This window comes from Stegodyphus dumicola, chromosome 8, assembly GCF_044657685.1.
Source record: "Stegodyphus dumicola isolate Sdum_Otavi_A_Nest chromosome 8, ASM4465768v1".
NCBI lineage: Eukaryota > Metazoa > Arthropoda > Arachnida > Araneae > Eresidae > Stegodyphus > Stegodyphus dumicola.
This window is the reverse complement of record NC_140775.1, coordinates 183602308-183627262: the sequence shown is the minus strand read 5'-3', so window position 1 is coordinate 183627262 and position 24955 is coordinate 183602308. Positions and strand designations below refer to the sequence as shown.

At 34.4% G+C, this 24955-nt stretch overlaps 1 protein-coding gene across 2 annotated transcripts in view; it reads right to left on the bottom strand.

The window, feature by feature from the left end:
* LOC118192136 (serine/threonine-protein kinase BRSK2-like) overlaps positions 1-24955 on the bottom strand; it is a 320182-nt gene that overhangs the window by 151193 nt on the left and 144034 nt on the right. For both annotated transcript variants that reach the window (XM_085822811.1, XM_085822812.1), the window contains exon 2: positions 2053-2147. In XM_085822811.1, coding sequence (XP_085678937.1) covers positions 2053-2147 — 95 coding nt within the window. The remainder of the gene's footprint in view (positions 1-2052; positions 2148-24955) is intronic.

The following is a 24955-nucleotide window of genomic DNA, read 5'->3' as shown; positions in this document are numbered from 1 at the left end:
CAGAGACTTTCACTACATTGGTAAAGACTTATTTGGTGAAATGTATTTTATACCAATTAGTTTATACGCTTATATGCTCAATTTTACTTCCTTGTACGAAGTAAAAGAAGTATTGTTATTGCGAAAAATTTCAGGTATTATATTTCAACGAAAATATCCATTTTGACTACTCTCCAATTCATCTGAAAGATGATTTAGAGTGACCTCTGTACGTGCGAACAGAATAAAGGACTCGTTTTTACAAAATGCTTTGTAAAATGGATTTAAAATGGTGTTTACTGTCACGCCTCTCGAATTAATTTACACTTTCGTTGCCCTGCGTTGGCAAAAGATTTGGGATTTATCGTCGATTGAATTCGATCGCTAGAATGAAGCTGATCTACAGAGGCTGTTCACACGTTTTTAGACGATGTATATTGTACTCACAAAACTAAATTACATAAAATTCTTGTGTTTTAAATGTTCTATTTGACATTCCTTATTCTGAAATATCTTTCGACACCGCAATTTCCAGGATAATAATGCCTTTTGAAGTGACAGAAGAGATATTCTCTCCTATTCCTCCCGAAAAGCTTTCCTGTTAGGGTTTTGGGACAACGTTTGGATAATGCAGTTTTAAAAAGTCCGAAAGCACAAAAATCCATAGGTGACACATCAAGAGATTTAGTAGGTATATCAGTGAAAGGTAAGCCTTGATACCAGTTTTTTGTTCCATTTCTTTTAGGAAATTTACTGTGGATTTTGATGTGTGACTGCTAGCTTTGTCCTGATGGAATCTCACAGATGGATGGCACTGTAGGTAAAGCGATGGTATTTCATTCAGAAACATTGGCGATAAAATATGTTCCTGATAGTATTTGGAGTTAATCTTGACATTTCTGTGCACTCTCTTTATTTTTAACTTGCCATTATAAGAAAAACCAGCAACAATCATGAATCCCTTAGAAAAACTTTCTTTCGATTCTTTGAACCATGTACTTAAAATTTTTTCTCCCCTTTCATAATAATAAATCGCTCTTTTTTTGTTACAATCATTTAAATACACCCATGCTTCATCTATTGTGACAATTGTTTTCCATTTTTCTTTGGATAAGTGTTTCTCATATATAATTCTGCAGCGTGTCCTGCGTTGAGCGATATGCTTTGGAAGAAGACGATGCACATTGCGTTTTTTCGCTTTCTTAAGATTTAAATGAACGTTTATCATTTTGTTTATAGTGGACACCGAGTATTTTAATGATTTTGTAACTGTCCTTTGACTAGGGGGATTTTCGTTTGACATTAAACAACGTACCTTTGCAATAGTCGAAGATGTCCGTTTTTTCCTTGGATACTTGTTTGGAATTTTTGTCCCACTTGAGGCTCCAATTTAACGTTTTTTTCCTTTCTTGTTGATAATATTACCTATCGACGCTTTAGATATCACAAAACCATGACTCTCACATCGTTTTTGGATAACGGACTATTCATATTTCTCTTCGGAAATAGCGTCAATGTAGCCTTCGAACCACTGCTTTGTTATATTCGCCATTTTGATTAAAAACAAAACTTTCACAAGCATAGTACGATTGCAATTACTTCTTTTGCAGCAAAAGAGTTTTTATTATCGCTTATCAAAGTCGTCTAAAAATGTGCGAACAGTCTCTAACTGTTCGAATATTTATTTCAGAACTTAACCATGGTATTGAATTATCACTAGATGTTTAGGTGTGGATACTTTATCATTTTGTATTTAGAACTTCGTTTGTATAAACTTGAGAGTAGTTGAATTTATTAAAGTTATTCCAAAGCGAAAATATTCTTTCTATTTCAGAGCCTTTTAATAATTTTTCCAGAAACATATTCTTAATATATTTTTTTAATAATTAATGATCCAATAATTATATCTGATTTAGAATCTACTAATAACACTGCATCATCTCAGATCTGTTATTAATTAATAATTTTATAGCAATATCTAATAATTATCAATTAATAGTAATAAATCATATGTAATCTATGAACGTATGCAATAATCATATCAACAAAGTAAGAAGTATAAGCTGTCCTTACCTTTTGCAAAACAGATTCGCTTAATTTTTCCCTATTGATTATTTTAATGGCTACTTTCCTTCCCGTGATGCAGTGCACGCCTAGCTTCACGAGGCCTAAAAAGAAAACAAGATAAATCAAAGAACAATAATGACAAGCTATGCATAATTTCAATTAAATCGTATATTTTTAATATTTTGTATAAAATAATACCCGAATTCTAACATAAATAATAAATTGCTTCATAATATCATTCAAATTCGCAATGATTTCTAGATTTCTGACACCTCCAATCAAAATTCCTAACATTAGTCATAAGTTTTTAAATTTATTCTACATGTTTAACTACACTATTGTGAACTTAACGAGTATAATACAAAAATATAAACAAATGGGGGGAATACTTCAAATTTTAAAGAGTTTAGATTGCTTATAAATATTTGTTAACAGCATCAATATCATCATATTATTTTCACCTCCAACTAGCCTTATGCATAAGTAAAGGAGGTAAAATTTTCTGTCTAAAAATTCGATAGTGAGTTTTCAGTGAATAATCTCGAATTACTGTCAACTTTTGCAATGTCAGCTTTTACAACTTCTACAATGATATCTGTATTTCCTGTATGTTTGAACGCATGTGCCGATATTTTCGCCTACGATAACTCTTATATCAGGCTTCAAAGAATTTATATTTTTCATATAAGTTTCTGCATTCATATAAACAGTTGATTAGATTTTGTGCAAAACCGGACATCCGGAGGTATAACTTTACTTGAAGCACATATAAACTTTTTAAAAAGCAGCCGGAAGTGGTATAACGGTGTAACGTATTTTGCAGCATTTAATAAAATAACAGATGATCTTCTTAGTAAAACATAAATTTTATTTTTAGTTTACGGAGATAGGTAATTTGAATACAGTCTTTTAGTTACAAATTTTTCATACATCTACTAGCGGATAAAACTTTCAGAATAACAATTTTAAACAATTTCTTACGTTGCTAAGCAACGGTTACATGATACCAATATGGCGTTGCCACTTCAATAATAAATATAACTATTTGTTAATAATAAAATATTCAACGGTTTTGAAGCAAATAACAGTTTTAAATGAAAAGTTCAGAAAATGGTGAATGGCAACAGTAAGAAAAATATTTTTAGAACAATTTTATACCAAACGATTACAGTTCGCTTATTAGTTTAAAAATGAATCCTCTCAAATTCGATATAAGATCGAAATTCTGTATTTTAAAAAATAATAAATAAATAAAAACTTAAAGGTTTAAGATTTTATACTAAGCCCAAAAGGGAGATTTTTTTCACCTTTTGTTTGTTACCTTTATTTATTAAATATAATGTTCTTCGTACTTAAAACAAATAAAATTTTATTCAGCAGCAATATCATGAAATATTTAAAAACAGCATGTCTTTAGAATTTCCAATACACAATCTCGCGCACTAATTACAAGACAAACTAATTACAAATAGAATTCAACGCAAGTTAAGAGAAATAAAATATATTAGTGACAGGCAATATGGCTTTCAACGAGGCAAGTCTACGGATTTGGCCTTATATAACGTTTTATTTCATTTGAAAGATAAGAAGCAAAGACATCATGTTGCCCTGATCTCTTTCGATATCCGTGGAGCGTTTAACTCAATTATTTGGCCGTCCCTGCTATCTGAATTGAAGAAAATAGGGATCACAAAACAACTATTTGAAATAATTAAAGATTATCTAAAAAATAGGAAGATGGTTTTCAAAAATAAAAATGATTCTGTCCATCTTGTTTACGATATTGAAAGAGGATGTCCTCAAGGCTCCTGCAGCGCACCCCTGTTCTGGAGCCTCATTGTCAATAAAATTTTTATTAACATGACTGGTGTTGAATTATTCCGTTTTGCAGATGATATTTTGGCTATTGTCTATGATGACTCTTTAGAGAAACTTGAAAAAACTTTTAAGGGTTTAGAGGAAAATTTTATAAACTGGAGTAGAGAAGAAAATATAGAGTTGAATAATGAAAAAAATAAATGCCATTTTCTTTCCTAGGGGTGGTAAAACTACTAGAAAAAGTTGAAATTTAATGGTATCAAGATTAATTTTAAAAGTCACTTTAAATATCTTGGAGTAATTATTGATGAAAAGTTAACTTTATTGAACATTTTAAGGCGATTCACAGAGATATAGAGAAAATTTTAAAATATTATAGAAGTACCTTTGATTCACAAACTTTAAAGTTAAAAAGCACTACCCTTAGAGATATTTATTTAAATGTTATTAGGTCAAAAATTTTATATGGTATTGGCATGTGGGGCTGCCGGGCAGGGGAATTGATTAGACTGAGAACTAAACTGGATTCATTGCAAAGGAGCTGGCTGCTTGCAATCACAAGAGCTTTCCGTACAGAAGTTATTTGCTTACTTGCTGGCATTCCGCCACTCTCAATTTTTTATAACTTTTATTATGAAAACTTTTTACCCAGCTATGGTTTTAAAAAGATTTTAACATGTGAAAATGGTGATGTTTTGAATGGTAACACCTTGACAGGAAGAGATTTTATTAATATACATCCAAAAGATTTCAAGGGTATACCGTACGATAAATATTATATGAATACTGGCATGATTGATATATACACTGATGGCTCCGGATATGAAGATGGAGCTGGTTGCGCTTTTGTTATTTTTTATTACGGAGTCGAAATCTATACTAGAAAAATACGATTAGACGGAAATAAATCAGTGTATCAAGCTGAAGCGGTTGCAATTAGAGAGGCACTGCGGTGGAGTTATAAAAACTTAAAACAGTATTTTACAATACATATTTATTCTGATGCTCTCTCGGTCCTACATAGCTTGGCAAATCCGGAACCAACCAATAGACTTCTTTTGAATATAAAAAACATTTATAACAAAATAAGAAAGAAAAATGGTATATATTTTCATTGGGTCAAAGCACATATTGGTGTTATCGGGAATGAAAGGGCGGATATGCTAGCTAAAGAGGCTGCCCTGGAAGAGGGTGATAGTTATGAGGCTATTAATGATTCCTGAAGAATTACCTTGAGAAAAATGAAAGCAAGTATAATTGAGAAATGGACTCGGGAATGGAATGGTTCAAATAAAAATAAGGGTTACTTGAGGATTTTAACCATAAAAAGAAAAATGGATTTTTTTTAATAATATAGATACTATTCAAGTTATCACGGATCATGGTAGATTCCCTGCCTATTTAAAATGTTTTAATCTCCAGGGCAATGATCAATGCTTGGCTCGTGGGAAGTACGGAAATGCAGCTCATTTTATGGAAGAATGTAAACTGACCGAGAGTGTGAAGACGAGATTTGGAAAAATAAATGAACAAAATGTAATTGAAAAAAGAAAATTCTTGAATAGCTATGCAACAGAAATTATGAGGATTGTAAATGCAAACAAGACTATCATAGAAATAGAACTTTAAATATTTTAATCTTTTATTTTTATTATTATTATTATTTTGTTGTTGTTTGTCTGCGTCGGGTGTGCTGCGTTAACTATGAGGCCGATTATTGCCGGCTAGGAAGGTTGCAGCATACCCTTAAACTAAACTAAACTAAAACACAATCTCGCGCACTGGAAATAAAAGTGTTTTCTTCCGTGCAGTATTGTCCTTGCTCGCTTTGAAATATTTGAGTCTGTTAATCAAAAAAAGTCGCTAGACAGAATTTTAAATAGATAATAAAACAAATTCGAAATTCAAAATTCGGGCTTCCAAGAGCCCATGCTCCGTTAGAGAACTACGTTATTCAAAATTTGATGGTTCTAAGTGCCGTTGGCTCTTTAGAATGCGAGAAACGTTCATTCATTCGTGCAGATTCTTCATTAATTAGTTTCTTTAAATATAATACATGGCGATAATATTTGGTGGCAACAGTTTGAAAAGTGAATCAACGCAAAATGCCGTTTTCAAATTAATAGCCCTTCTGGGCTGGGCTAACGCCCTTTGAGCTAATAATAGTAACTGACAAGATATATAAGGGAAAATAACTTTTTAAATGATGTTGAAGATAAGAGATAGTAAAGGATAAATCTCAACGGTGGGGCAGCAGTTCTACGGATATTTGCCTTTTAACTTTAGGCTTGTATACGACTGGTAATTTTTTATTTCTATAATTTAAGTAATAAAAGGTGAATGCATTTTAGAAATAAAGTTTTTTATTATAAAACATAATAAAAGTCTTTATTGCTAAAATGAATTATATAATATCAACAGAAATACCATCAGCACAATGTTAGTTTGAAAGAAAACGAATAAAATATTTAAGCTAACAACTCTTAGTTTTATGGCACTTTGGTTATAAAATGACAGATCAACTTAGCTAACCAATCACTCAAGGCAAGTTGAAAATGACATCAAAAATTGCAAATTTTGAAATTAAATATCCCTATCAATTTTTATCGTAAAGGAATCAAACAGCTTTTAATTATATTTATTTATAACAAGTATAAGACTTTCCTAGGTACGAGTATAGGTATAGGCACTGGGAGACCGCATTAAAGGTTAGATTTCGTCATTTAGAACATTTCCGTAATTGGAAGTACACTCATGTCCATAAATTAAGGATAATGCAAAATCAGGAAAAGGAAGAGTTAGAAGCAAAACAAATTTGACTTACTTGTAAAGCTTATTTATTAAACAAAAGGTAAAGAGCAAAAAAAGATGCTATATGTTTGATATTATTAAAAAATTAGCGATTTTTTCTCCCTGGAGCAAATTACAAAAAAAAAAAAAAAAAAAAAAAAAAAAAAAATCCTAATTACAAAAAACCAATATTACATGGTTGATATGATTGTTAATACATTGTATGTCTCCCAGACGATGCAACGCCTAGGCATGCTGAGTATCAAATTATCGATCTGATCTTGGGGGATATTATACCACTCAAAACGCAATGCTCTCCGAAGTTCCGGTAGACATGTAGGAGGAGTTTGACGGGCTGCAACTCGTCGGCCCATGTCCCATACGTTCTCTACTGGATTCGAGTCCGGTGAGAATGCTGGCTAGTCCATGCGGGTGATATCCTCCGATTGAAGGCATTCGCTTACGATTTTGCACGGTGAGGACGGACGTTGTCATCCATAAACACAAATTCTGCGCCCATGGCGCCCCGAAACAAACGTACATGTTGTTCCAGAATGACGTCCCGATAGATTTGGCTTGTCATGGTTCCAATTTGAACATGCAGGTCAGTTCTGGAACCCAGAATAATTCCACCCCAAACGAGCTGCACCACCGTAACGGTGTCGTTCAATGATGTTTTCTTGGTGGTAACGGGTACCTGGAGCTCTCCATATGAAAGTCCGGCGAGAATCAGACAGCAAGCTAAACCTAGACTCGACCAAGCCCACTGTTGCTGTGTCCACAATGCGTGCTCTGTACTCCAGGCTAACCGCAGGCGACAGTGAGTTGGAGTAAGTGGAACGTATCTGACAGGTCTACGAGCATATAGGCCAATCTGCCGTAAGCGTTTCTACACAGTCTGCCTTGAAATTGTCGTACCAGTGGCTGAAGAGAGCTGACGAGACAGGTCTGAGGCTGTACTCCGCCTGTTTCTTTTGGCAGTATTTGCCAAATAAAGGTTCTCATTCGACGGTGTAACTCTGCGGCGACCTATGCTGTAACGTCTGCTCACATTACCATCATCTTGGAATCGTTGCCGAAGCCTGGAGATAACCCTTTGGGCAATTCCAAGTTCGTCTGATACTTCCAGTTGGGTACGCCCACATTCCAGACGGCCGATAATTCTACCACGTAAAAAATCATCCTAATGCGTCCTTTGTGTCATATCTATTCGGTTATTGCACTGAAATGCTTATAAAACGCCTGCGAACAATTTTACTTCTTTGCCTGTATTCCTTATATACCACTCTCTTGCACTCTCGTCATTGTGACGTACCATCGGTGTCACCTGGTTACTTCCTGAAATTTGCATATGATTCTTGAAGATGTGTGTAGTGATTTTACAGGTGATATATTTATTTTAGAGTTCGATTTCCGCGTGACTCCCAATTATCCTTAATTTATGGACATGAGTGTATATGAGTGCGACAAACAATTGCGAAAATAAATGCTAGGTAGCAAATTTTAAGCTGAGTAAGAGTGTGGGTATCTATATAATGCTTCGTTCCACCGATTGCAGTAAGAAAGGAAGATGCACAACTAGATGTTATAGCAGCCCCATATACAGAATTTTAACCTTCTACTGCCAATCGTTTTTTAGTTATACGGGATATATACATATGTACGTACGTACAGACGTCACGAAAGATTTCGTTTTGAAACCATTTTAAATCCTTTTTACAATCCGTTTTGGAATAACTAGTCTTTTATTCTATCCGTACGTAAAGACGTCACGAAAGAAAATAGTTTAAATGGATTCAGGAACAGTCAAAATGGCTATTTCCGTTGAAATATGATACCCAAAATTTTTCGTGGTTTCAATACTTCTATTGCTTCCTACAAAGACGTAAAAATAGTTTATGATTGGGCTCCCCATAAACAGCAACAAATCAAAAACCAGAGCGTGTCAGAAACAGTAAAGAATCTTCAAATTATTATCTTAATAATGGTGGACACCACTATTATTTATAAAACCAGAACTGGGGATGAAACTTACGTATCGTTTTTTAACGTTCCAAAATTTCAAAAAAGTACTGCACAGGTCTTGATGACCCCTAAGAAAAAATCTGATGTGTACACCACATGACTTCCTTGTACGGAATATTAAATTATACGAATTTTTTCTTGCATTTCATTTAAACTTATTGGATTGAATTAAATCTACTTCGCCGACAGCGCATAAACCACAATAGAATAAATGCATTCTTTAAAATTCACTCAGTATTTGTTTACCAAAGCCACATTCTGACGCTAGATTCACTTAACAGTATTATATTTCGTTCATATTATAACTCATAATGCACAAAATTTACATCATTTGAAGAATAGAATTAGCTAATCGTTGCCATATGTTCTATTCAAATACTATAATAAAGCTAGAATGATCTATAAAAGAAATTAAGCAAACAAAACAAAAAAGAAACAGTTTTTCACAGACGATTGAGTATTTCTCATTCAATTAATTCAGTTCTCACTTCGCGAGAAGGCAAAAATAAATAAAAACTCAAAATATCTATATTAAAAATTACGAAGTAAATCTCAAACGCTTATTTTCTCGAAAAAATTCCAGAAAGGATTAAGCATGATTTAAATAAGAAATGAAAGCGTTATCTTTGTTGTTGCGAAGCTAAGTTTCTCTAGATTGGCAACAAATCCACTAGTCTCCTGTTTCAAATGTAAACATTAATGGCCGCCATTAAAAAAGGCTTAGCGGCAATTAAACAACTTTAAAATTGCTGATAATTCTAAAAATATTGCACACAGATTTACTAAAGGCATCAAATCCTTAACTGGAAGATAAAAACAACATAAGTCAATCATTTTTAAAGCAAAAAATATACAATTTACCAACATAGAAGAGTAAAGAAACTGAGATTACTGAGCCGGGTGAGTGAATATATATATAAATATATTTATATACGTTTGGTGCGGCCGACTGCAACCAAAATACGAGGTGCACATCTACATGTTATAGCAGTCCTATATACAAAATTTCAACGTTCTGAGACTACTCGTTTTTGAGTTATGCGAGATACGTACGTAGGCATGTAGGTACGTACATACGTTCGTACAGACGCCACGAAAAATTGTCTTCAGAATTAATTTTAAAGCAGTTTTATAATTTTTTTTGAAGGAAAAGAGTATTTTATTCTGTCCCTACGTACAGATATCACGAAAAAAACATCGTTAAATTGCATTCGATACCGGTCAAAATGGATATTTTCGTTGAAATATGCTGCCTGAAACTTTTCGCGATTACAATACTTCCTTTTTACCTCGTACAAGGAAGTAAAAACGAATAGCTGACACAATAACCCTTGGAATAATGGCGTTAGTAGTTGGAGTAATAGCGTCTGTAAATACCATTAATGAAATAGTGAGTTTATTGAAGAATTTATTAACACTTCATATCCTTCGGCCAATATAACTAAAATTTTGCGCTTTGTTAAAATATGAATAAAATATCGATTTAATTTCTGTTAATATCGTTCCATGCATCTTTGCATCATTTTAAATATAGGTAAAAACTGAAGAATTTTCTGAAGTGATTTGAACAATAAAGAAAATGGCGAAATATTTCTTTTAATAGTGCACCGTTTAATGAGCAGCAGTATGTTTTCCCAGAATTTTAAATTGGAAATGCGAAATGCGCCATCGAAAGAGCTCTAATTTAATCGCTTTAATGATTCACAAACTCGTTGAAAAATGTGTGGCAAAACTTTTTCTGCCGCAAAACCCAAAGCATTTTATGGTGAAGCTGTAGATCGGCCATATTTGAGCACGTCTTAAAGTAAACAAGATACAATCAAACCCACAGAAATATGTTTCAATTTTTATAATTTTTGCATTAACTTTTACATTTAGACATCCAAGCATTCAGAGAAACAACTAAATTTTTATAACCATTCTCCTGTACCGAAATATTCTACTTTTTGGACCAAAATTACATTAAAATTTTTGATCGAATATTTCCTTTGTGGACATATGGTGGCAAACAATGGTGAAACATGCATCTGCTTTGAAAAATTTAGTTCTATTCAAAAGCCTCAGACGGTAACAGTACTCATTTATTTGTTTTTTTGCGTGTTTTCCGAGCATTTTCAAAGCAACATATGCACGAAATAACAAAATATAAAAGGAATAAATATGCAAAGATTTAATTTTCACAGTACTAAAGGAATAATTTAAGATTGCCTGCGTGGCAAAAAGTTTTAATGAAGCGTACCTTGAATTTCAAGTTAAGGTACTCAGTATCGACTTGCAAGGGATTTGCGGATATGCATATTGCTTTCGTTATGCATGCACCTAATACTATCTAAGGATAAGTCAGTATTTAATGATTCATAGTAAGTCTTTAGACATTTTTATTTGGTTACCTATGTATGCACTTTCAGCCTATATTTGCCTATAAATATACAATTTTTATCTTGTATCATTACTTACGGTTATATTGTAGAGACATTATTTTTATTTCGAAGCAGAAGAGATGAAAAAGGAGCAACGCCTTCACCGGGACTCGAACCACGGACCTCTTGAATACGCGTCGAGCGTGCTGACTACACTACACTACGAAGGCATGTTAAGAAGGCGGGAGATATACCTTATATACTCCTCTTTTTAAAGGGTGAATGAGGATAGGGGAATTAGGGGACCCTATCGCCAACTCTTGGTAGTAGAGAATGATCATCCACCACCTTTTTTTAGTCCGGGCGCCATTATAGAGACATTAGGTTTATTTCGAAGCAGAACAGATGAAAAATGAGCAACTTCTTCGCCGGGACTCGAACCTGGACCTCTTGAATACGCGCCACTTGTGCTGACCATTACACCACGGAGGCATGCTAAGGCGGGAGAATTACCTAGGTTAAGAATTTATTTATATATAAATGCTTATCTAATGTATCTAATTAGTATTAACGTCCATTCTTATCATGACATTCAAATCAAACACGTTAACCAATCAGCACAGAGTATACATGCATAAATGAAGCATGCTATTTCCGGTCCAGTTGAGTCTTTGAAGTGCTAGATATCATGTGACATACCATTCACCTTAGATCCGCTTTGCCATCTGTTGTGACATTTCTATGTTATGCGCGCTTATAGCATATGTATCATAAGCCGGATACATCACGAGTACTGTCCGATTTCCCGGCAATACCTGCATGGACTGTACTGGACTGGACGTATGATTCGTGCCAAGATGATTATTGGAGTGGCTATTGAAGACGAAATTCAATTGATCTGCATATGCAATGTGAAATTATTATGCATCCCTGCATTTTTTATGCTTCTCGAGAGAAATTTAGCACCTAAAATGCATCAAAGATTGCCTAAGGTAATGGATGCAAATGTCCCCGAGGAAAATCATCAGAATAATAGCCAATATAATGAATTGGCTCAGGCGTTCCAAGTGTGGCAGCTAGGATGTCGTTATGGATGTGATAAAAAAATGGATTTGAAACTGAAAATAGGCTCGAAGCCATAAAAGAAAATGTGAGACATTCGAGATCGTGTTCATGATGTCTTTGTCCACTCATGTTGGGGCCCACCAGCGGCCGAGCGGTAAAGTCGCTGAACACTGAAAGTTCGGTCCGAGGTTCGAATCCCGCGAACGGGCTGGCTGCATGGGTGTTTTCGTGGTTTTCCTCATGTGTAACGTGTATACGAGCCAGTTTCCCTTAGAAAGTCCTCCAAGAAGGCATCCCTCCCCTTAGGCAGATAGCCCTAGTGTGCTTTGCCATAATTAAATACACCACTACACATCACCATTCATGTTGGAATTCCTAAATCCACTTGCGACAATACTGCAAGCAATACACTGCACATGTGCAAGAAAATTTCGAAAAAAATCCCCTAAACCAAGCCCATAGCAATAAAAAGCTGTCAGGATCATAAAATGATCATTGACGAGACTAGAGAGGTTAGCACTGGCTAGCAAAAAAAGATGAAATGAAATAACGGTTTAAAACCCGAAGACAAACGGTTGACAATGTAAAGAGCATAGATTCGCAATTTAATAGGCTGCACAAAGAAGCCATGTTGTGCCCACATGAGTTTTTCGTAAGTGAAAATTTATATCTGCGAGCAAAGTTTTCGAAACTAAAGGCGATTAATGAATGACCTTTGACTAAATTTCATCAGCCAAACAAAACTATACTCACTGAAGAGAAAAACATACCTAATCAAAATGTATATCAGTCGGTTTCTAGAGTGCAGAGATTAAATTATTCAAATATGGCAAAGCTTTTAAGGGCTATCTGTTAACGGGGATGGATGCTTTCGTGGAGGTCTTGGTAAGGAAAACTTGCTTACATTCGAGGAGATACACATATAGAAACAACGAAAATAAACTATGCAGTCAGCCAATACAGTTTCTGGATCAAAAGCTTGGGATCGAAGCAATTTCGAACTCTCAGTTATCTCACTGAGAAACTGGTAGGGCTTTACAAGCCAGAAAAACATATTGTTTAGTTTTTACTAGGTAGTGCAAGAAGCAAATATCAGCTGTAGAGATTTTGAAAGATGAAACACTTTCTCAATTTAGTTGTTGTTAATTGATGGTAGATTAGTTTATCCCCTTGATAAGTCGATTAATCTGCGATCAATGACAATAACTACTTTTTCAATATTTAGAATTTACTTTTTGGTTTTGGTGTTTTTGCGATTTAATATTTTTCTTAGAAAATATTAAACAAGAAGCTGAAATTACTACTTAAAATACTAATTTAAATTCTGACTAAAATGTTTTTCATTCATAATTTAAATTGAATTTGTGTTCCTTGGAGATGGTATATGGAAAGTTTTCTTATTATAAATTAATATGAACTACAGTGGATGGACAAAAATACGGAAACACCTTGTGAAATGCATGTTTGAAAACAAAGATTGATTTTAATGAAATATGTAGGTGGCGCTGGCGTTTTTGACTACTGATGCCACCTATACAACTTCGTAAATGTGCTAAACAGTTCAGTTGTTGTCGGAGTACTGTTATGTGAGGTTGTCATTGCATTATGTCAGAGTTAACAGACTTTGAACGTGGGCAAACTGTTGGAGCACGTATGGTAGGTGCTTCCGTAAGCAAGGTAGCCGAGGGGTTTAGTGTTTCAAGAGGTACTGTATCGAAGATTTATTCCGCATATTTGAAAAGCGGAAAAACGTCATCTGCTAAATCACAGCGCGGGCGAAAGTGTGTCCTGAGTGATCGTGACAGACGATCATTAAGGGCAATTGTGACGAAAAATAAAAAGATCACAGCTGCAAAAGTTACTGCTGAAATGAATGTTGTGTTACCGAACCCTGTGAGTACCAAAACAATTAGAAGGGAGCTTCATAAACAGGGAATTGCTGGCCGTGCTGCAATTTAGAAGCCACTCATCAGTCATGCTAATGCCCGTAACAGGAAAAGGTGGTGTTTAAGTCATACAGTCTGGACTATAGAGCAGTGGAAGCGAGTAATAGGGTCTGACGAGTCTTCTTTCACATTGTTTCCCACTTCTGGCCGAGTTTACGTCTGGAGAACGCCATCTCCAGCCTATAATACAGACTGCTTGTTGCCAAGAGTGAAACATGGCGGGGGTTCTGTTATGGTTTGGGCAGCCATATCGTGGTTCTCTGCTAGCCCCATGATAACTGTGTCAGGGCACATGACTGCCAAGACTTATGTGAACATTTTGGCCGATCGAGTTCATCCCATGGTACAAACTTTGTTCCCCGATGGTGATGGTGTCTTCCAAGACGACAAAGCCCCTGTTCACACAGCTCACATTGTCCAGGACTGGTTTTCTGAGCACGAGGATGAGTTGTCCCATCTCCCCTGGCCACCACAGTCACCAAACCCGAATATTATCGAACCTTTGTGGTCTGCATCGGAACGGAAAGTGCGTTCTCGTTATCCACCGCCAACATCGTTATCTGAACTTGCCACCGTTTTGCAGGAAGAATGGTACAATATTCCCTTGGCAAACATACAGGAACTGTATTTATCCATTCCGAGAAGACTGCAAGCTGTTTTGGATGCCAACGGGTTTCCTACACCCTATTAAGCAAAGAAACATGTTTATTTAAAGGTGTTTCCATATTTTTGTCCAACCCCTGTATATAGTGCTTCAAACTAGCGGGCACATAAGCTCAATGCTGTGCCCCGTAGCAATTTTTTGCGGCTTACAAATACATTTCAATTGTGCACTTGTTGCAAATGCAGTGTTACAAAGATGTCAAGAGTTTAGTTACTTGAAATCCAAGGTTCTATTGTTTTCAGTACGTTAAAAGCAAACATGGATAAAGCATTAGAAAACTATAAATGGAATTAATTAATTAACAGTATGATGTAAATCTTACATCTCGTTAATTCTTACGTCTTGTTATCTTGTTTAAATATTTGATGATGTACAAATTTAATTAACTTTTATTCACACTTCTAAAAGTCAAAAAATAAACGAACTCAACTGTGAATTTTTGCACTAAGCGTAATTGCTTGGGAATACATGTGAATATATATATAAACCTATGTACGTTCACTCAGAACGGAAGAAAGTCTCTTTTTCCAGCACATCTATAGATCTATTGATGATTCATAGCATTTAATAACTACAACAAAATAGAAATCGCTAATATCTACCCTGCTTGCTTAAAACTTAATAAAACCAATACAGAACAGCATGATGTAGTCTACCTTGATTTACATATTATTGATTACCATTTTATTAAAGTTTACGATAAAAGAAGAGAATTTAATTTTTCCACACTTAAACTCACTAACTGGAATTCAAATATTTCCAAAAGAGTCATAATCAACACAATTTATTCACAGCTACTTAGAATGAAAAGAATTTGCAATACTGCGGAACACTTACAAGAAGAAATACTATACTTCGTAACTATTTTAAAAAGTAACCAAATACCACATAAAATAATTAAAAATTCCCTTACCAAAGCTGGCATTAACCTTACCTATTTATAGATTTTTTGAGTTAGATAATGATTTTTTATACCTAAAGCTACGGACGGTTTAAGAAGGATGACTAATTCAGAGAATCTATTGTAAAAATGTACAGAAAATTCTTGTTTATTCATTCTCTTTTCTCCAAAAAAATATTGACACTTTAATCTTAAATACTATTATGTACATATTTTTAAATTTTAAATTTCTTTAGAGGCCAATTTTACTGCTTTTATTAACAAATCGGGCTTTTTACATTTTTCATAGTAGCTTGATCGCCCGCTAGCTTGAAGAATTACGACTTTTTTAACAAATTACTGTTTTTTCCTTTTTCTCATGCTTTAATGGCCAAGTTTTTATAGTTTTAGCTGAATTTGCCATTTTCACTTCGAAAAAATTTTTTCCATCCTACTACAAGCCAAGCGCCATTTTTTGAGATCTTTACACGGTTTCCGAGGTTTCCGGCCCCTTCCGATAATAGGAGACGAGTTACAGATAATAATCACTTCGCATTGGCTAAACGCCCACAACACTTCGCTCCCCCCTACATACGTCATCCAAAATAAGACGCTAGAAGTTAGCAGCCATTTTGCTACATGTTTTCAGAGGGACAGCTTTGCATCGCCAAAGGTCAGTTTTTTGTTTCTTTTGTTACAACTTTTTCTTGGTCTTAGCAAGACCCACTGAGTTTGTTCTTTTCTCAATTTTTTATTTTATATTGATTATTAACTACAGGTTTTCTTACAGTTTTATAAAATCTATTATTTTAAAAATAAAATTGTTAATCTTTAAGCTTGCAGGCCCAGCCCGTATGTTTTTGTATTTTTAGGACTAATAGCTCATCGCTATTTATTTTCGTTTTGATTTTAATTTTAGACTAGATTTAGAAAGTTTTGATTTTGATTAACATATTTTAACACCTTAATGTGTCATTCTGAGCGGACGCGTCGGGAAATTGGAACAGAGAATTGAGACTATTAAAATTTCCAAGACACTTTGTCAGAAAATTTTTTTTAGCGAAAAAGTTTCAATTGTCTGTTTCGGCGAAACGCGTAATGGGGTTAGCTTGATTCGACGTTCAAATAAATGAAATTTCCCTTGAAAAGCCTGTTTGGAGGTCGAATTGGGCTAATTTACCATTTTCCGCTTACTTTTTAACTTTTTCTGTTTTTTAATTTTATTTTATTTATGTTTTACATGTCTAATGATTTGCTTTTCATGTGTATTAATTTTTGAAAACGTCTTAAACCTTTTGGAGCAGCAGCTCTTGGTAACTTTTAGGCGAGCTTTCTACTATTTTTATTTTTATTTTTTACTTATTTTGCAGCATATTGCGCAAGATGTTTTCTAGACCAAAATTGGTTTTTCAAAAATTGTTTTTACTGCTTTGCTTCATAAATTATATATATATATATATATATATATATATATATATACATACATATATGCAATAATAAAATTCCATAGTCAAGAATACACTTAAAATTCTAACTGTATTTTCTTTTCATTTTTAATGGCGATGGTCTCTTATTTGAAAGTACGTGGAATTAAATCCACAGCCCCGTAGTCAAGTTGTTTTTCCCGCCTTTTCTACACGTACAGTTATAGAATGTTCTGGATTTTTTTAAAGCGAACTGGATTGGCTGACGTCATTTCTTGGAAGCTCCGCCTTTCCAGAGGCTATAAAAGGACTCGCAAAGGAATATCGGGGGCTTTTCGTTAATGTAATGATGCAGTAAACTTCATACAAAAAGTTATTAGTAATTCTTTTTATTTACTCCGGATATCTGATTTTTGTAACTGCTATTTCTCCTGAATAATAATAAATGGATCCTGTTTTTTAAACTTATCATCTGATAATTTAAGCTACGAGTACATTTATGATTCTTCACCAATCAATTATTCCTGACAAAAGCTGGTACATCACATATATATAGTTTAAAGGGGCTTTGTCACTGAGGGACTATTGTTTTCGTTTTGCGATTTTGCGTCGAATCACTCTGTTCGTTTCACTTTTCAAATTGTTGCCATGGAATATTATCGCCCTGTATTATATTTGAAGATATTAAATAATGAAGAATCTTCATAAATGTAGGTATTTTTTTCACACTGTAATGAAACAACGGTTCCTAGAGACATCGAGTTTTGAATGAGGTACTCCTACTGCGAATATGCGCATCTGGAAGCCTGAATTTGAAATCTGGAATTTGATTTATGATCGATTTCATATTTTGTAAAACTTTAACGAATTTTTGATTAACAAACTCAAGAATTTCAAAGCAAGCAATGGCAACGTTGTACGAAAAAAACAATTTTATCTTCAGAGCGTGAGACTGTACATCGTAAATTCTAAAGACATGCTCAATTTAAAACTATTTTGCGATATTGCTGTTGAACTAAACTTTATGGTTTAAGTGCGAAGAACATGATATTTAATAAATAAAGGTAACACACAAGATGTTAAAAAAACGCCCGTTTGAAATCTGAAAATTTAAAATCTGAAACCTTTCAGATTTTCTTTTTTTTTTTTTTTCCCCACAGCTGAAAATTTTAAAGAACAACATTAACAACATTTGAAATCCCCTCAAATGTCGAACTGTAGCAAAGAATAAAGAAGTTAGAATTATTTACATACCAAACGTTACGTATATTATGCGTCGAACAAAAATTTAATATACATAAGGAAAAACACGAGTTTGTAATTATTGATCCTAAAATTTGCCTCACCTGCCAAAGTTTCTCTGAAAACTTAGAAAATGTTCGTTATTTATTTACCTTTAGTTTAAATTTAAAGTCTGGGTTCGATATGTATCCTAGGCAGGTTTCCTTAGAAATTCCTCCACGAAGGCATCCCGCAGGCCTAGTGGGCTTTTCCATGATCCTACTGTGCTTTGCCATAACTTACGTTAATTTGAAGCAGTTATTACGTTAATTTGAAGCAGTTATTACGTTAATTTGAAGCAGGATATGTGAAAAATGAGCAATGTCCTCGCCAGGAATCGAACCTCTGGACCTCTCGAATATACGCCGAGTGTGCTACCGTTATATGACAAAGGCATGCAAAGAGAAAGGAGAAAATACCTTATAATACTCCCCCTTTTAAAGGGCAACTGGTGATTAGGTGACCCATGCAATCGCCAAACCCTAGTGGTGAGAATCATCATCCACCACCTCTTAGTTCGGGCGCCACTGTAGAGGCATTAGGATTATCGATGTCAGAAGATGAAAAATGTGCAGTGCCCTCGCCGGGACCCCAGCCTGTACCTCACGCCCCGAGTGTGCTACCGTTACACCACGAAGGCACGCAGAAAGAATGGAGAAAATAACCTTATAAACCAACTTAAATAAACCAAACCTTAAATTAAGGTAAATTTGATTAATTAAACGTGTTATTAAATTAATTAATCAAACATGTTAGAGCTATTTTAAATAAATACCAGTCTGAAAATTTATCAGTATATTTGAATAACAAAATGTAAGCATATACGTATCTGAATTATACACTGGTGTGCAAAAATTAAGGACGAGACGGTTTTTTCAATATAACTTTGTACAAAAGCTTTCCAAATCAACACATTTAATACCGTAAGATCTCCAATACGTAAGGACATGAGTAATGTAAGCAACACTTACTAAAAGAGAAATCAGAGGGATAAAAAGAAGCTTTATTGAAAAAGTAGCATGGAGCGCAATGCGACTGAAGGCCGAAACATCCCTGTGATGGGTGTCCAGCAAGAAACATCCGGTCTTTAATAGGGGATATGATCTCCCCTGACTGCTAGGCAGGTTTCGCAGCGTCTGCCCATGCTGAGAATGAGGGTGTCAATGAGTTGTTGAGGCATTGCTGCCCATTCGTCTTGCAGCGCCAATCGAAGCTCCGGAATCGTTACTGGTGGTAAGGTACGAGCTGCCAAGCGTCTGCCTAGAAAATCCCATACATGCTCGATGGGATTGAGATCCGGAGATCGTGCCGGCCAATCCATACGTTCAATATCCTCACTCTCTAACAGCTGTTCGGCAGCTACTGTGCGATGACATGGTGCATTGTCGTCGATGAAAAGGAACTGCGGACCCATAGTGCCTCTAAAAAGACGCACATATGGAAGAAGAATCTCGTTACAATAACGTGTCCCGTTGACTGAACCTGCGTCGAAGATATGAAGATCTATACGACTACCAAGCATGATGCCTCCCCAAACGAGAACACCGCCACCTCCATACCTGTCCCTTTCAATGATGTTCGAGGGATGATTGCGGCTTCCCCGCTCTCTCCAGAGGAGTATGCGATGAGAATCGCTACTCAGACTGAATCTGCTCTGTAAAGAGTACTCGTCCCCATTCATTGTCTCTCCAATTCCGGTGTTCCCGGCACCACAGAGAACGCCTTCTTTGATGGGCAGGCGTTAGAGGTACACACCGTAAAGGGCGTCGTGCAAACAGACCACCACCGTGCAGTCTTCTGGCCACGGTAAAACGCGATATCGGTCGTCCAGTCGCCTGTATCGTGTGTCTAGCGATTTCTCCCGCTGTCTGCTGCCTGTTTCTTCTGGCCTGTAAGGCAATATACCCGTCATCTGCGGGTGTGGTTCCTCGTGGACGACCACTACTAAACCCCCGGATAGCTGTTCCTGTAGTTTGAAATTGTCTCCAAAGTCGTGAAACGATGCTGTGAGCAATTCCGAACTCTGCAGCCACACTTGTCACACTGCGGCCTTCCTCCAACTTCCCAATGATTCGACCTCGGGTAAAAGCATCCAGATGTCGTCTAACAGATTGATTATTCGCCATTTCTCGCTGAGGCAGCAACTCGGTGTGATTTTAACTGCTATACGGCGTGCAATCTCTTTGCAAGAAATACTGATCTTACACCGACAACATGCTTTATACTACTCAGACACTCCCCCATTATGTCTACCTGCATATCTGCGCATGTGCTACCGTACATCACCTTACTTAATCTCCTGATTGGTCTTTCTGCCCGCTCTGCCTCTTCGTTCAGCTGATATGCTAATTTTTCGACTTCGTCCTAAATTTTTGCACACCAGTGTATGTATAGTAACCATATATATATATATATATATATATATATATATATATGTATTTGAGTATCATTATATTTAATATTAAAGTGTAACCATATATTTGTATAAAAAATTTTATCAATGTAATTGAAGAACAAATTGTAACCAACAAAAATATTTTGCAGTTAATAAACTTCAGATTTCCGATAGAAAATAAATATAAATTTAAATTTTTTTCTGTTACGTTATCATTATTATTTTATAAATATTTAGCAAGCAAAATTAAAAATTTGTTAAAAAGATTTTCATTTTGTTGACAAGAAAATTTCTAGCTCGTCAACTGTTTTCAGATCGCTCATTAGGCCCGCTTGTAGTCTGAGTTAAACACCACTGCATAACTCCAAATGAACGTTTTTTTAAGATAATTAATATTAATTCCTGCAAGAGCTGGGGAATTTTGTTCATAACAAAATATCGCAAAAGCACGTGTGAGCTAATTAATTAAATGTAAGCTACACAATGTGATGGAACCCAAAAGAAGAAATCTTACCGCAGACGATTAAAGAAGAGGTTAGAAACTGCAAGAAAAGATAAAACACCTGATAACTAATATCTCTGCATTGTTTCTAATTGCATTTCCAAATTAGTAGATATTTTCGCTCCTTTAATGTACAGCAGATGGGATTTGGCTCTTTTTTTTCGGGGGGGGGGAAGCAGATAGAAAGAATTATAGCCCAAAATCTGAAACGCATGTTCTCAGCTTCTCAGAACGAGTTATATTTTCGATTATTCTATCTGTGCCAGCGAGGTATGTGGATCATTTTTGGTTATCGGTTAATGTTATTATTCGGATATTGCTATTAATTTACATTCTTTTGTATACGAAAACATGTAAAATATATTTCTCATTATGTTAAAAAATTCGGTTTTTATTATCAAAATATTATAGAACTGATTTCTTAAGCTAAAATAAATTCGTCAAGGTAAAGATAAATTTACCAAATAAGATCGAAATAGATTTAAGATTTACCAATTGATAGAGAAACAGTTTCGTTTTGATTTAAGTCAATCATTTAAATTCGGTAAGAAAGCAACCTTAAATTGGCATACTCTACTTTCGGTTGACTACTAGCGATTCTGACGGCGATAAAAACACAGACTTCCTTCTTTAGGAAGGAGGGGAGAATCTGCAGAATTTTTTTCTTTTTCTTTCAGGAAAAAAAATTCCTGAAAATATCTATGACAAATTAAAGTTACTTTTGTGGGGGGCTTAATTTAAAATTTAATATTGGCATATTTCATATCTGTGAGAAATGACTTTCGAATATTCAGATTAGGGATACAGCATCGATTAAATAATTTCCAGAGGTATTATGAACAATTCATGAACAAACTTTTGCATTTTCCTAATTAATATGCTGTAAAAATACTTATTTTATTTATACCTTTCTTGATGCTTTTATATTAAACTAATTAAATTCCAACTCTATTTTGAAGGATATTTCTTCTCATCGTTTAATATTATGATTCTGTTTTTTTTTCTATAAATAATTGTGAACAAATTTAATTACATTAAGCGGCGCTTACATTATATATCTGATACATTATATATCTCAAGCGCTTACATTATATATCTTAAGCGGCGTATACATTAATATATCTGATGTGGACACCACCTGACTTCCTTGTACGGCCTATTAAATCATATACAACTCGAGGCTTTGCCGTACTCACATAGCCTCGGGAGGTTCGAAGCTCGAATTCCAGTGAGGGCAATTTTCATTTTTCACTGTCTGTAGCATCAAAAATCTTAATGACACTACATTTGTTACCAGGTCATATCCACACGACATTCTTAAATGGGAAAATTTGCCTGTTATAAGTATGTAAAATTATTTTCCATATTCTAAGAATAAAATATTGTTTCGGGCTTATGAAATCCGGCGCCTTATGTTAGGACACCGAATATAATGCAAACTCATCAGCAAATATGCTTCCGACAAGTACCTTTACTTTTCTAACTTATACAAATATTAGTGCTGAAATCGAGGTGATGTTTAATGATATGCTTTCCTGCATCTGCAGTATTTAAAAAAGAATAAGAAAGTGTATGAATTGATTATGTTTGGGGAAACATTTGGACAAACAACTATTTTCAGAGAAATGACGTATGAACTTCGCTTTTACAGAAAGGGAGAACACTTTATCGGACATGATTTATGACACTGATTTTAATTTCATTTGGGTTGACAATGATGACCTACATATGCAGTTTTAAAGGGAAGTCTGCATGAAAAAATAGATCTGTTATTTTTTTCACGATTTTTTCCCTTTGCTGTTGTTTGATTTTTATATCAGAATTTTAATCCGTAGACCTTTCCTCAATATTTCGATTCACTTTTATTCATAAGAAATTGAATATTCCCTATAAATGACATATAATTAGATGGAACTGTAGAAATAAAAATCTCCTGATTTCTTTTTACTTCCTTGTACGAAGTAAAAAGGAAGTATTGTAATCGCGAAAAGTTTCAGGCAGCATATTTCAACGAAAATATCCCATTTTGACCAGTTCCAAATGCAATTTAACGATGTATTTCCGTGATATATGAACGTAAGGATAGAATAAAACACTTGTTTCCTCCAAAAAAATTATAAAACTGCTTTAAAATGAAATCTGAAGACAATTTTTCGTGGCGTCTGTACGAACGTATGTACGTACGTATCTCGCATAACTCAAAAACGAGTAGTCTCAGAACGTTAAAATTTTGTATATAGGACTTCTATAACATGTATATAGGACTGCTATAACATGTAGATGTGCACCTCGTATTTTGGTTGCAATCGGCCGCACCAAACGTATATAAATATATTTATATATATATCCACTCTGTTACCCGGCTCACTGATCTCAGTTTCTTTACTCTTATATGTTTGTAAATTGTACATTTTTTGCTTTAAAAATGATTGTATTATGTTGTTTTTATCTTCCGGTTAAGGGTTTTATGCCTTTAGTAAATCTGTACGCAATATTTTTAGAATTATCAACAATTTTAAAGTTGTCTAAGTGCCGCTAAGCCTTTTTTAATGGCGGCCATTGATGTTTACATTTGAAACAGGAGACTAGTGGATTTGTTGCCAATCTAGAAAAACTTAGCTTCGCAACAACAAGGATAACGCATTCATTTATCATTGCCAATTAAATCATGCTTAATTCTTTCTGGAATTTTTTCGAGGAAATAAGTGTTTAAGATTTACTTCGTAATTTTTAATACAGATATTTTGAGTTTTTACGTATTTTTGCCTTCTCGCGAAGTGAGAACTGAATTAATTGAATGAGAAATATTCAATCGTCTGTGAAAAACTGTTTCTTTTTTGTTTTGTTTGCTTAATTTCTTTTATACATCATTCTAGCTTTATTACAGTATTTGAATAGAACATGTGGCAACGATTAGATAATTCTATTTTTTAAATGATATAAATTTTGTTCATTATGAGTTATAATATGAACGAAATATATAAGTTAACTGTTATATAATCCAATAATATATATGTATATTATATAACAGTTAATGTATAACAGTTATTATTATATAATAGTTAATTTAGTTTCCGTTATATAATTATTATATAAGTTAACTGTTATATAATTATTAATACTCTTAAGTGAATCTATCGCCAGAGTGTCGTTATGGTAAACAAATACTAAAGTGAATTTTAAAGAATGCATTTGTTCTATTGTGGTTTATGCGCTGTCGGCGAAGTAGATTTAATTCAATCCAATAAGTTTAAATGAAATGCAAGAAAAAATGCGTGTAATTTAATATTCCGTACAAGGAAGTCATGTGGTGTACACATCAGATTTTTTACTGTACGAAAACTGATACCTTTTTTCGTCATCCAATAAAATGCCCACAAACTTAAAATCTCTTTTGTTAGCATGTGGAAAATTTTATGAGACTTTATATCAAATGAATCTTACGTGTAGAATCTGAATTTATAATATTGCATTTCAGTTATAATACTACATTACAATAATATTAATTCTGAAAGGAGCTACAGTTTACTTACTTGCATTAAAATTGCGTTCCCATAAGAATAAGAAGTTATTGAGAAGTTATATACCATCATAACGGGAAATCAGAGCAGAAAAAATATACCTATAAAATTACCCAGTTCTTTCTGCAACCAGAAAATGGAACATGTTAACAAACTGCGGTCATGCCAGGAATCTGATTCTAAGGGACACCTTTCATAATGATGGCTATCATAAAGGTGCCAACCCTAATATGCAGAT